This window comes from Primulina eburnea, chromosome 5 (genome assembly GCF_022965805.1).
Source record: "Primulina eburnea isolate SZY01 chromosome 5, ASM2296580v1, whole genome shotgun sequence".
Lineage (NCBI taxonomy): Eukaryota > Viridiplantae > Streptophyta > Magnoliopsida > Lamiales > Gesneriaceae > Primulina > Primulina eburnea.
The window spans coordinates 20,328,796-20,342,656 of record NC_133105.1 but is presented as its reverse complement, the minus strand read 5'-3'; the positions used below and the strand labels follow the sequence as shown (position 1 = coordinate 20,342,656).

At 34.3% G+C, this 13,861-nt stretch overlaps 1 protein-coding gene across 2 annotated transcripts; it reads right to left on the bottom strand.

Moving 5' to 3' along the window:
• Nucleotides 1-592: 592 nt before the first annotated feature.
• Nucleotides 593-12,314, bottom strand: LOC140833083 (methionine aminopeptidase 2B-like). Of its 2 annotated transcripts, none has more exons than XM_073197504.1 (12): nucleotides 12,131-12,314; nucleotides 11,894-12,046; nucleotides 10,678-10,715; nucleotides 10,399-10,505; nucleotides 5,761-5,860; nucleotides 5,514-5,659; nucleotides 5,304-5,395; nucleotides 5,094-5,188; nucleotides 3,044-3,140; nucleotides 2,434-2,577; nucleotides 2,096-2,313; nucleotides 593-953 (listed from the first exon to the last, which is right to left on the bottom strand). In XM_073197504.1, the coding sequence occupies exons 2-12, from the start codon at nucleotides 12,039-12,041 to the stop codon at nucleotides 843-845; spliced, it is 1,296 nt and encodes a 431-aa protein (XP_073053605.1). In that variant the 5' UTR covers nucleotides 12,042-12,046; nucleotides 12,131-12,314; the 3' UTR covers nucleotides 593-842. The 2 variants fall into 2 exon arrangements, with proteins under 2 accessions (XP_073053605.1, XP_073053604.1); XM_073197503.1 differs by having other exon boundaries at nucleotides 10,399-10,560; nucleotides 10,679-10,715.
• Between the last annotated feature and the right edge of the window lie 1,547 nt (nucleotides 12,315-13,861).

Sequence of the window (13,861 nt, the reverse complement as noted above, 5' to 3'; positions counted from 1 at the left end):
ACATAAAAATAACAAAAATTAAATAATCTTTTCTCAAATCAATATGTTTCATACATTATCCCAAGCTTTAACAGGAGGTACAAATTTTTTTGATTTAGGCCAAAATTTTGTTAAAGCTTTGTGATAAAATGTGAAACATATTAAAAATCGTGATTAAAAGTAGATTTCTATGTTATTTTATTTTCTTAAAAAAATATGAATTATGATGTGAAAATTACCTTTAAAATAACATTTTGTTTTTGTTAAGAAAAATATTTTTAAGAAATATGAATACAATGAATTTGATAAATAGTTAATCATGTGATCAGTATCCATAATATCTTAATTATATATAGTGATTGAGTTAAAAAAATAAAAATTTGTAAGTTAAAAATAATAATAAAACATGGGATAAAATGTAAGAAGTAAGAATAAAAAATTACTTGATTTGAAAAAAATTAAGATCAAACAAAAATATCTCAGTTTACTGAAAAAAATTTGGATTTTATCGTGTGTTTTCTCTATTTCTGGATATTGACAAATTTATTTATAATATTTTAAGTAATCGAGGACAATTAATAAACTTACTAAACAAATACAAAAACAATCAACAAAGGGTACAATTGTCAAATTATATTACTAAAAATAAAATGGAGTGCATCCATCCCTAAACATTAAATAAGTAAACGAAGAAGAAAATAAAAAGATTCCTTGTTAAATATTAAAATGAAACAAGAGGGAAGAGAGATCACAGTCAGACGTAGTATTAGTGAGAAGCATGAAGTAACTATTACACAGCCATTGTGCCTCTAATCTCAGCCCCGACTTTGGAAAGGTCATATCCATCACAATACTCTTCAAGATCAATAGTCTTCGCCTCTCGATACAACTTCTTTGCAAGTAGGACGAAGCAAAATTGTGTGCTCGAACTGAGCTACGTAACTCCCCTTATTGTCGCAGAGAGGAGGGTACGGCTACCAAAGTCGCAACATAACACACATTAAATATCAATTTGATAAACCAATTAACTTGTAATATGGTGGAAGCTAGATCACTAAACGTATCCAAAGAACTCAATAATCATCATTGGCTGTCGTAGTCTCAATCAAGAACATCTATCTGACCAAGTTCAACTCTACTACGTATGATAATCAAGTATCAAGAAACCATTAATGAAATTCAAACAAGTGTCAGGAACGGGAAGAATAATTTTGGTATGTTAAGCTATCGAAGAATTGATTTACCATTCATCTAGGTCGTGATTACGAGAACGTACACTTTATATGAATACTACTACCCAACCAATACAACCAATATCTTACACCTCACTTGGAGAGGCCATGGTAGCAAAACTGAATCCATCATGTGAACAAGTACTGAGTAAGATGCAATATCAGAACTTCATATATGCGTAGAGCTATTGGCCATTACATTTGATTTTCCGCATCCCAACATTACAAGTTGGCCGACACATACCTAGACCCAAGATGACTACTAACAGTTCTATTGTTATTATATATTCTTTAGAATGGTCCCTTTAGTAACTTTGACCAGCATTCCTCCATAATTAAAATTACCAATAAGCTCATGCCAACTGATAGCTTCTTATTTTAGCTAGATATTTCTCAAATTAGGTCTTAAAAGAAAAGAGTTCAAGGCTAGAATCTCTACATTATTAGTGGCATGATACCATCACAATAACCGACACTATCTATTATAAAACTGTCTCCTAGTTTAATAATTCAGCTGGTGTATAGCTTTAATTTTTATAGTTTCTCTAACGATTCTTTGGATTTTTTTGTTCCAAAAACAATTATTTTAACCCAAAGACATTAGTCGAAGAGGCTGAGATTTGAGCTAACCAGGACTCCACTTATGCGTAATAGTTGTTTTAAAACCCACTTTGAGATTTATGGGAAAAATACTAGAATAAATTCAACCTTGGGTGAAAAATCGTTTCAAATTATGCAATATGTAACTGTAGGGTCATAGATGTTAAATCAAGCCCAAGCTGCATTTTCAGTTTGAATTTTCCAACATAGAAATAAATGCAGCTAAAATGTTCACTTTTTCTTGCCATAAGTAATGTGCAAGTTTCTTAAACAATAATTCATACCTGAACAATACCAACATCACACAAATTCTTCAGTGCCATCAAATACTTAGTTTCCCCCAGGCGGTCTAGATAACGCCTGCAAAAAGCCAATGTTGAGAAATTTTTATTAATCGTCGCCAACAACTGCTTTGCTCTAGGCAACCGCAGAGGAATATGGCCAACGTCAAAATTCTTCATGTAATGGCTGCATTCTAGATCTTCTCTGACATATCCTTTCCCTGCATGACAAACAGGAAGGAAAAAATAAAGTTTTTTTGCATCCAGCATAACTAATTCAACAGTTGCATCCAGCATAACTAATTCAACGGTTTTATTTCAATGTATGCAAAAGATGTAACCTGTAGATCCAAAAGTCTCAATGGCATAAAATTCACCCTCTTCCATTTTTGTTTGCTCCCCTCCTTTAACTATAGGAACAGATTTTCCAGCATGGATTTGATAACTCCCAATGCTATGGCCATTCAAATTTCGAATACTTTTTACTGCCAAAACAGCCGAACCATCCAGAACAATCATATAACTTAAAAAAAAGTTCCTATACAGTCCAACTAAATGCTAACAAAAATAACCAGATGTGGAACCTGACATATTTAATCTTTATTTAGTAATTAATTTATTTTCATGTTTGGTTACTTGATTAACTAGACTACTTCAATCTCTCCAGCTAAATAGATGGATGAAGGTAAAGAGAGTGGGTCTCTTCGCAGATAGGACTACCGTACAAGAGTACCTCTGGGAACTCTAGTTTCATTATATGCCAATTAATTTCAGCTAACCGCCTTCTTTGTTTTGCTGATTTTTGTTTGACGACTTAGTATACTTTTGCGGTTGAAACAATATACTTTCAAAAACAAATAAGTTCCCAATATAAACATTCTACACCAGCACTATGCAGAGTGTATCTCACTGCTCACTCAAGTTACTCAAATATTCTGCTCAAGGCTATACCTTGAAACACCTTTCCATTAATTTCAACCTCATATGACTCCATGACCTCCTGGATTGCTGCACCAACATCACATAAGCGCACATCAATTCCCGCTTCCTGAAAATAAACAAAATTTCACAAGTAGCACTGAGTTGTTCTCGTAAGATTTATAATGGGTTTCTACATAACTCACATCGAAAACACAGCGGAAATATAAAATTGTTCAATCTCTCAATCCCTGAGACGATCGGTTGCATATGATTCAAATAATAAAACATGCATACAACTCCTAATTAAATGCGTGAAAAAAAATTATCGCATGACCTTGGTCGTGGATGGATATCCACTCTGGTCATGTACCACTCAGACACCATGGTAAGCTTTGCCACAACTACGATTCTCCAAAAATCTAATGATTGACACTAGACAACTATTCGATTTATACGAACAAAAAATCTAGTATCGCAACCACAACACAATCTTAATGATATATAGATTGTACAAAAACATGAAAGAAAAAATTTATTTAAAAAAACATTTAAGGCCAAGAGAGATTCAATTCTCAATTTTTATATCTCAAACTTCAAAATCTGAACTGCCAATCTCTGTTCGGCAAACCTATCAATTATATAATATTATTTTACCTATCAGATTTCGTCTTAAATTAAAATTTTGATTTGATTTCAAAAATCAAAATTTTCATCTTATCTTCCTTTGTGTAGATCAATCTATCCACATATAAGATAAGAAACAAACTAATTTCCTTTTATTTGATATGGTATATCTTATTTTATGGGTATTTTTATTCCATAAAATCTATCAAATATAATTTTAATTTAAATACTTAAAAATATTCTCATACAATATATCATAACTTTTATATTATAATCCAGAAAACTAAATCAAATTTATTTTCACGCGTGACAAGCTCGTTATTACAGTTCTCATATCAACATTTCTACTTTCAGAATTTCCAAAATTTGAAAATTTACTACAAAGAGATTTTACTTGATTTTCTTGCCAACTTTGAATTAACTCATAATCAATATAATAAGCTTAGAAATTTAATCATATAAAATTTCTAATTCTTAAATTCAACTCATGAGCGCCCAACAACTTCGCGTCATTATACACTATATACAAACTGATAGTGCTTGCAAGAACTTTCAGTTACAATTAAAATGCAGTACGATCCTTTCAGCTCATATGTCCCGATCGAATTTCGGGACATTGGTTTGCCGAGATCTCAATATAAATCCAATAGTTATGCATACGTTACAAAGTGTCATATCCCATTGTATGTAACTAGGTAAACTTTTTTCTAAAACATACATTCTACTCTGGCCAGAGATTCCTAAAAATATTAACTTAACAGAACACATAGGACATACTCGAGCGCCTAAATTTCAACTACAAGTAACAAGCTCCTATCTAATTTACAACATACTGAGCTTGCAACCTTGTGACCCTAAGGGATTCGGAAAACAAGTCAGAGTGCAATGTTCGTTGAAAAGAGCTATAGTGGGGTATTGGATTGTTAGGATTAATGGTGCACAACTGTAACTAAAAATTCTCTAGTCGACCAATTGTAACTACTTAGAAAATTTAGGGCGAGTATAGTTCAGTGTACTTATCTCATAAGCACCTATTCGAGTATGCGGATGTCCAAACATCCATGCTAATATGAACGTAGCATTGTCACATTATGAATATTAGTCTCAAGTGAGCTAGTCAATATCATTTTTCTGGAGAGCTCATCGACTAGGTACTACTTTAGATACTACAATCACTAAAAATGTGTTTCATGATTACCAACAATTACGTAATCACATTTCTCATTGAGTGTAGTAAACTCAAGGTTTTTATATTAATGCAAATGCATGAATATAAATATAAAAAATGTAAGATAAATAAATATTTATTTATAGAATAAAGAATGTTTTATAGAAAAAAATCAAAGCCACAAGTTGGTTTGTTGGATACTATGCTAACAGTTTCTCCGTTTCACTACTAATTATTCAGAATATCGGTTTAAGAAAAAGGTGTTAGCATAAAATGTTGTAAACCAACCTTGATTCCCGTATTCGTAGCTTCCCTCGAGGCCTCAAGCAGTGGATAAAACATTGGGTTGAATGCAACAGTAAATGCACAGTCAACTATATGTCCTGAAGATTTTTTTAAAAAAAAAACCAATATAGCAGTAAACCTAAGTGAAGCAAAACAGTCTGGCAAAAAGATCAAGGAGCCTCGAAAATATTAACACAGGAAAAGCTATATCACCATCAATATGAGTTCCAAAGTCCAGTTTCATCACATCATCATACTGTAGTACAGTTTTATCTCCAGTATTTGGTGTCCAATGAGCAGCCACCCTGAAATAAGAGGAGGCAGAGCCTCAGAACGAAGATAATGAATAACTGTATTATTACGGAAAACCTATCTAGGCCTAAACATCACGAGGTCAGATGCCTCAGCTGACATCAAACTTACCAGTTCAATGAGCATCCCGTAGGAAATGCAATTCCTGCTTGCAGACCATTTTCTGATATTAATTTACGAACTGTATTTTCTAAGGTCTCACAAAGGTCTGTCATCAACAGTCCAGGCTTCAAATTTTGTTTTATGTACTTTCGGACCTGTCAAATATTAATATAAATTATGAGCGCGTTACTGATTCTTATCTAAATTTTGTTCAATACGCGCCCAATTATACTTCCATATGATAAGTGTAAGCTACCTGACGGTGGACTTCTGCTGCTTGGCGAACTGAATTATAAATTGGCTTTTCCAGTCGTTCTAGTTCTCTCTTCTCTTCGGATGTAGTTCTCCACAAGTTACTATATTGAGTTACCAGTAATAAATGACCTTTTCAGTTTCTTTTATAAACCATATATACAGTAGGTGAGAATTTCAGAAATAAAAGTGACTAAACAACAAAAATTATTTATAAAATTCATGACACTTAAAAGAGCAAATTGATTCTGTTGATACAGAGGCAAGGTCCAGAAACACTAAATGAACGGAAGATGGGCCGCATTGATACATATAAAACAAAAATTTGGCACCCGACATTCAAATTTATCTTGTATCTCGCATTGACGAGGAAGAACTACAGTACAGGTGGAGATACATTTCTTTCTTTGATGCTGATTGTCCTTGAGTAATTTAAATGACAATCCCTAAGTTTACAAGAACTTTTAACACTAATTCCCAGAAAATTGAAAAGCCATTTACGTTTAAGGACCAGATGATATCATATTCTTCATAACAGATGATTAGATGACTGAATGCATCTCCGTTTCTAGATTCAGCAGACTCTGCTCCTTCAAGTAAAAAAGAGTTCTGATAAACCTCAAACATAGAAAGACAGCCCCAATGACCACTGATTGCTACAAAATACTCCATAATATAAACCTCCATCTTCTATTGTTGACGACCCATCTAAATCTTGCAATCTGAAGCATGCCTAACCAAATCAATAAACTCAGAGTTGCAACTCATACTATTATTTGAGATATTGGAACAAAACATAACTTAGCCTGAAAATAAAACCAGACTAAATTCATATGGCCTTAACAGCAGACTCTGCTCCTTCAAGTAAAAAAGAGTTCTGATAAACCTCAAACATAGAAAGACATCCCCAATGACCACTGATTGCTACAAAATACTCCATAATATAAACCTCCATCTTCTATTGTTGACGACCCATCTAAATCTTGCAATCTGAAGCATGCCTAACCAAATCAATTAACTCAGAGTTGCAACTCATAATATTATTTGAGATATTGGAACAAAACATAACTTAGCCTGAAAATAAAACCAGACTAAATTCATATGGCCTTAATAAATGCTAAATGATACAAGATCATTGCTAAAAAAGCTCCACGGAGATGACTCTATTTAAAACAAAAAAATTTGCTAGAGGTAATGTTAGGGATTTAAATAATATGCTATGTAGCACGGACACCTTAAAAAAAATTCAGAAGTATCGAACCCTAATACAACATGGATCATACGCGTGTCGGATATGGCAAAATCCGTGTCTCTAACTTTTTTAAGGTTGACCAGTCGGATACTTTTTAGACGCGGCAAGGACATGACGCAGATACATTTCGGGAAAAAAAAATCGGATTTTTTTTTAAATCTCTGCTCTGAAGTTGCACATTGTATATATTTACATAAATATGTACATATATTTCTAGAATATATTTATATAAATATTTATATCTCTACAATTTTTTATTTTTAATACTAAATTTATATATATATTTATATATTTTTTTATGAATGTCGTATCATAGCTGTATCGTGTCTTATATTTTCATTCGTATCGTATTCGATTTTTGATACTCGTACCTATGCAACATAAATAATATGTTTATGGGCTTTAATATATTGGGCCCAGAACACAAGAGGCCCCGGCCCAAGAGTTACAAGGTCTTGAAGAATCTAGAGGAGGAGGATGGAATAAAAATGTAAAGGAGAGAATGGTTATGGTCATTCTGTTATTTTTGTTCTTGAGTGTTGTTACTAGCTCAGGCAAAATACTAAAATTTAGCTAGATTTTGTACTTTGTACACGGAGTTCATCGAAAAGACCTTATCACATTTAAGTTTATTACAATCAAATTTACATCACACATTTCAGCTTCATCGTTTGTGTTTGATCGTAAAATTCATAGCCATATTTGTATCTTCGTGGCCAAGAAAACCAGCATTATAACAATTGGTTTGACCTGCTATTGCCACTACCGGTATCAAAACGAAGGTGGAAAATCTGTCTCATTACTTCAAGAAACAACGGTTTCCGTCCACAAAAAGCTCGGACACGACTATTCTTGTGGAGCAGTTGCTGCCAGATAAACTCAAAAGATGCCGACACCACCATGTCTCCCATGGATCACATTCCCATTACCAAACCTTTGCCCAGCGTGAATCATTGAAGGAGCCATCCATGAAAATATCAAGAATGGGCGCAGTTACGAGCGAGAAGGAAAAGTTCCCATGCCAAATCGTAGGAGAATCTAAAATACCTCCTGTCATGAAGAGATCCAACAAGTCCCACATGAGGAGGTGGAGAAAACGGTGATCAACAAGGAAGACTTCGGATCGGGGAGTAGAAGTCCCGATCCGAAGTCAAGGACTATCCTACAACAATGTCAAAGACAAACTCGGCAATGGGGCTTTAGGGAACATGGAGGAATACTTGTTGGAGACAAATCCAAGTTTTCTGGCCAGACAATACCCAAATACATGCACTCGCAAGAAAAAGCCTACAACCTAAGGATTTTCCAATGGATTAAAAAGAAAGTTCCAGACAAGGCAAACCCTCCATGAAAACTTCTCGCAGCGTTGAAGCAAAGGCAGACTATTTTGGGCCTGCAGATTTTGAGACACAGTGATTTGGACAGCCCAGAAGTGGGCTCTGATAGAAGAACCTAACATGGACTGCTTTTCTAAAGGCCAGAAAGCTGACAGGATCTACCGATGAATGCAGTTCTCTGCTTATCTCTAAGATATTAGTCAGTGTGCTAGCTGGAATTTCAGTTTTTGCAATGGAGGATGGTGGACCAAGCCACAATTATAATCCTAAGTACAAAGTATAGAGATCGGGATTGCCGATTGAAGAAAAGAAATTGTAGTAGCGGGTAAAATATGTATAGGTTCTGGGTATCAAGTTAGAGTGAGGAGATGTCACGGATCGAAAATACGAATATCACATGGGGAGATTGCTGTCGACAGCTATGTGTTTGGGAAAAATAGGAAGGATTTTAGGCTGATAGTTGCTCGGAGTTAGTTTGCGTGAGGTTGGGTTAGATTGGATGCATATGCATGGGAAGAGAGCCGATGTTCTGGAAGAAGCTACTGAAATAGCAAAAAAAAAAAGAGGAAAGAGTAGAGTGAAAACAATTGGTGCCGGAATGGGTTGATAAGGAGGGTGAGTGTGCCTATACGCTTCAGTTACCAAATGACTCTCGAGTCAATCATGTGCACACATCCTATCTCAAGAAAACACTGGGCAGTTTATTACTAGAACAAAAATTACTAACGGGCTTAGAGAATGACTTGACGAGTGAATATGGACTTGAACAGATATCGGGAAGGAAACAAGCATCAAGGGCATGAGCAAACACTGCAAGTGTTGGAGCATTGGAAGGTGTCCACAGCTGAGGATGCCACCTAGGAAGACACAATTATGTTATTGACGCATTTTCAAGATTTTAGTCTTGAGGACAAAACCTTTTTTCGGGAGAAGGGTACTGTTAGGATATAAATATGTTTATGGGCTTTCATATGTTGAGCCCAGACAAAAAGAGGCCAAGAGTCACAAATCCTTGGAAGAATCTAGAGAAGGAGGATGGAATAAAAATGTGATGGAGCGAAGGGTTATGGGCATTCTGTTATTTTTCTTCTTGAGTGTTGTTACTAGCTTAGGCTAGGGAAATAGTAGAATTAGCTAGAGTTTGTACACAGTCAGAGTTTATCTCTGGGAAAGGACATTATTATATTTCAGTTTATTACAATCAATAATACATTTCACCTTCAACATTTGTGTTTGATCGTATAATTCTTAGCCATATTTCTGTATCTTCGTGGCCAAGAAACCAGCAATCTAACATGTAACAAAGACATGTCAGGGAACATAAACCTGTTTTATATCAAATAATTTCCTTAATAGTATACCTGGATGACTTCTTGTGAGCGAACAGAATTTACGAGAGGTGACACGAGACAAATCAACAACCACAAACTTGCTTCATACCGAATAATTTCCTTAATAGAGCAAAAAAATTTAAACAAGCCCAAATTTAATTTACAAGGAAGCCATACACAAACAGAAACCTCTACCTGGACTAAAGCTACTCAGAACTTCAACACATCAAATTTAATAAAGTCACAAAATTTTATGAATCACAATCAAAGACCCATTAAAAGAGAGAACCTAAGAGAAACAGAAACCCAATTACAGTGGATGTCTGGAAAAGAACACATAAGAAAACGTAAAAAAGAATTTTCTTCAATCTTGATTTGTGCCCAAATCAGAGAATCAACAAGGACACACACATAAAAAGTTTTTTATATGGAATCATGATCATTCCATTTGCCCATCAATAATCAATCGGGATATATGTCTTAATTTCTTTCAAATTAAATAATTTTGTTTCTCCCAGGGATTTTTATTTATGTTCCTACTTAATATCCATTATCTTTTCTCTAGACCAACAATCTCTCAGCAAAACAAAAATAAATCCACAGCAAACCAAAGGGAAGAAAAGCAAAGCTCTTACTTTTCCGCCAAAGACATAGTAAAGTATCTAGCGACTTAGCACAATCTTTAACCAATAAAAGGAACACACAATCTTAAATAGACATACTCATCCTTATATTGCTGAATTTCACCCTCTGGAAACTCGCCTGATGCAAAGAGTTCTATCACAGGAACGGATGGACGGTCAGTTTGCTGAGGTGGTTCTTTCTTCTTTTCTATCACAGGAACGGATGGACAGTCAGTTTGCTGAGGTGGTTCTTTCTTCTTCCTGCAAATAAGGAAAAGATGATTACAAGTTAATCGAAGTCCAACTAGAAAATAAAGACAAAAATCACAAAACAATGAAAGGAAAAAAAACCAAGAGATACATGTGAATATTTTCTCACTTGCTTTTACTTTTCCTCTTCTTCTTCTTTGCAGCTTCTAATATAATTAGATACATGCAATGTACAAGTAGACAGAAAAAGTTTAATAAAACCATTAAACAATAGAGATTGTCATCAGAATTCTAGAACACTACAATGTGTCCCATAAAGAATACTCATACGAATGGATCCATAAGAATCAATCAGAAAGTGAAAAGAAAATATACACTAAACTGTCAGTGGAACCATCAAACAAGGTCTGCTTGTAAAAAAACAAACAAAAACAAAAGCCTATGCATTTACAAACATAACAAAAAAAATGATGAATTGGCAAAAGCTTGTACCCTGGTGAAATTAATCTTCATGAAGAGGAACCACATTCCCATACTACAACATTTTATAAAGATCAACAAATATTCAATTTTTCTATAAAACAATGATACCATCATATTAATCCAGCTTCCAGCACTCCATTATTCCAAGTCTCAGGCTATTACATATGGTTATATTTTTTAATGATTGAGAATCGATGGAACAAGCTGCTAGGAAATTTTACTTACTGATAAATTTTGCAAATAGAACCTTCAAACAATTTACTTTGAATTCCATCAAGGGATTGCACTGCTCTCAACTACCTAATTTGATAGGTAGTAAAATTTTGTTTTCTAGTTTCTCAAATAAGTAATTTGAACAGATAGATCTTTATAATATATTCCTCAAGATATGCCTTTGTAGATATAACAATCATAAATTTGTTTCTTGTCAACATATGTAATTCAAGAATTTTAAATGAACTCATGATTTATACAGCCACGGGGGGTTTCGAATGCAAAAATGCATATTACCTACTTCTATTAAGACTGATGTTCTAATTCAAGTTGGGAAGCAGAAATACGTGTTGGAACCTTCGAATTTCATTTCAATTTGAATGAACAGACGCGCAAAAGAAAGCTACAAATCTCAATGAAAGCTGAAGCCTTCTTGCAGCACCAAAAACTTCACAACTATCCAGACTACGTAAAGCATTTTGCTTTCAGGACACGACCACATGTTTCCCAAACGAAGCAGAATTAGAGGCATTAATTAAAATATTAACCAAAAGAATCAAGTTCATTTTTTTATGAATTCACATAAAGTTACCCCCTTTATCTTCTTCACAAGAATCAGTTCCACCCCTTAATCAAATACCCAAACTTTACATATTCACTCTTAATACAACAACGATGAGAAAATTACCTTGTGGCTCATCCAAAGTCAAATCAGTAACTTTATCCTCAACGTCCTCACATTCAATATTCTTACTCGCTGATTCACCAACCACAAGCTCCGACGCTCCTTCACCAGTACACTTTCCTGCCGGTAAATCATCAGCAGACATCTCCATCGCAGCTGTAAAAACAACAATCAGTCAATACATCTCCATTTTGAAATTCTTGTTATAACAAATCAGAAAGAAAAAATTTAGGGCTCAACTCGAATCTATATTTTTCTTTTCAGGCCCGGTGGTTAAACTAAAACTTTAGATTGACAATCAGCGCCGCCGATGGAAGAGGAGGGGGTCTAGTTCGGAAAAATTTTGGTCCGACCTTTACGTATATCTACTTTCCAAAGTCCAAAGAGTGATATTAGATCAGCTTCCAGGATATACGTATTGTGTTTCTCCATGTATGATGGTAGTTAATGGTACATTATATTTAAATAATTCAAGGCTATAAATTAATAAAGGGCAGTAATGAAAGTTGTTGAGCACAAAAAATTGCCTACACACTTGAAAAAAGCCCATAATCCATCATAAAAAAATCTATAAATGGATTAGAGAACCATATTTTGGAGTTGGCCTTCCATTTTCCTCTCAAAAGTTTTTTTTTTGGTTTTATTTTATAAGGTCCAGAAATTCGATCTACGTAACCTAAATACATGTAATTTAGAGTTTTATTTAAAATAAGTTTTTATTCATTTTTTTATGCATGGATATTACATGAGTAGGGTTCATTTCATGAGTTATTTTTAAGTTTCATGCATTAGGGTTTTATGTTGCATTTCGCGCTAGAACGAGAAACGGAGACCGGGGATTATCAGGAAAATTATTTTTATGGAATTGTAGCACCCCATAACTTAAAGGGTATATGATATATTATATTTTATTACTAAAATTTATTAATTATTATATAATTAAATATTTATATATATAATAAAATAAAATGAATAACTAATATATTATTTATATACATTCACACATGCATACATACCTACATACCATCATCATAGTTGCTTAACCAACACACCACCTCCCTTCTTGCCCAACCGGTGATCAAGATTTGTTCATCATAAATTGGAGATAAGGCTTGATCATTGCCTATAAAATGAACCCTTCACTTCAGGAATTTCAAGAGTTCTCAGCCTGAATTTTCGAGTTTAAGGAGTGGGTCTAGTATAGGGTGGAGTGATGAGAGTTTATAGCTCAAAAAGTAGAGAAAATGGGCCAAAAATATCTTTATATATCCAAAACCCTTCCAAATATTCTATAAAAATTCCACAACACTCTCACAATACCCAGAAACATTTCACAAAAGGAGGTGTCGAAAAATCATCAACCGATTTTTCGTTAAAATTCATAAATCGCTACTGTCCGGGAAGGGAATAGTGCCAGAAAACTCGTTTTTCAGGTACTGTTTTCGCTCCCATATTTCGTACTTTTCTTGACCATATTTCACCTTAGTATAAATACGAAAGTTGTTCATTGCATGTCATACTTCTCATTCATGTCTTTGGTTTCCCGGAATCGGCCTCGGAAATAGTGTTTTCCGGCAGCCGAAGTCGGGGTGTGAGTTTTACTAGTTTTTCCTTTTCTGGCATGTTTCGGCTAAGAATTTCAGAAAACTTGTAACATAAGAGTTGTAGGAAATCAAATTTTACGTCTTGTGGAAAAAGGGTGGCCGCGCGTGGTGGCCGGAAGACGGCCACGCGCCGCCGGAACCGGCGCGTGTACCCCACGCGCCGGCGAAAAATGAAAATTATATTTTTCGAAGCATGATCTGTATGATTATAGGCTACTGTACAAGTTTCGTAATTTTTGGATGAGTATTGCATTTACTATGAATTTTTAAAGAGAAATACTATGATTTTCGGATATGATATACTATCTATATGATCATATAAACCTTTGTATAAATGTTCATAGCTTTCAATACTTGAAAAATATAT